We start from the raw sequence: 267 nt of genomic DNA on the forward strand, positions 1-267 counted from the left end.
GGGCTGCTGGTGCTGGCCACGGTGTTGGGCAATGCCCTGGTCATTCTGGCGTTCGTGGTGGACCGGAGCCTCCGCACGCAGGGCAACTTCTTCTTCCTCAACCTGGCCATCGCCGACCTCCTGGTGGGTGAGTTCCGGGGCGCCGGGAGGGGTGGAGGATTGTGGTCCGTGGTGCTGCACCCTGTCACCGCCGAGCTCTGTCCGCAGGCGGCTTCTGCATCCCCCTCTACATCCCCTACGTGCTGACTGGCGAGTGGAGGCTCCGGC

The 267-nt window shown here is 67.0% G+C and overlaps 1 protein-coding gene across 1 annotated transcript in view; it reads left to right on the forward strand.

Annotated features, from left to right (window-relative positions):
• Positions 1-3: 3 nt before the first annotated feature.
• Positions 4-267, forward strand: part of LOC104541995 (histamine H3 receptor-like) — a gene marked incomplete at its 5' end in the record, with an annotated part of 3,545 nt that continues 3,281 nt past the window's right edge. Inside the window, 2 exons of the mRNA XM_010186168.1 lie at positions 4-127; positions 208-267. The exon at positions 208-267 is cut by the window's right edge and continues 125 nt beyond it. Coding sequence (XP_010184470.1) covers positions 4-127; positions 208-267 — 184 coding nt within the window. The remainder of the gene's footprint in view (positions 128-207) is intronic.

This window comes from Mesitornis unicolor, unplaced genomic scaffold, assembly GCF_000695765.1.
Source record: "Mesitornis unicolor isolate BGI_N332 unplaced genomic scaffold, ASM69576v1 scaffold42826, whole genome shotgun sequence".
NCBI lineage: Eukaryota > Metazoa > Chordata > Aves > Mesitornithiformes > Mesitornithidae > Mesitornis > Mesitornis unicolor.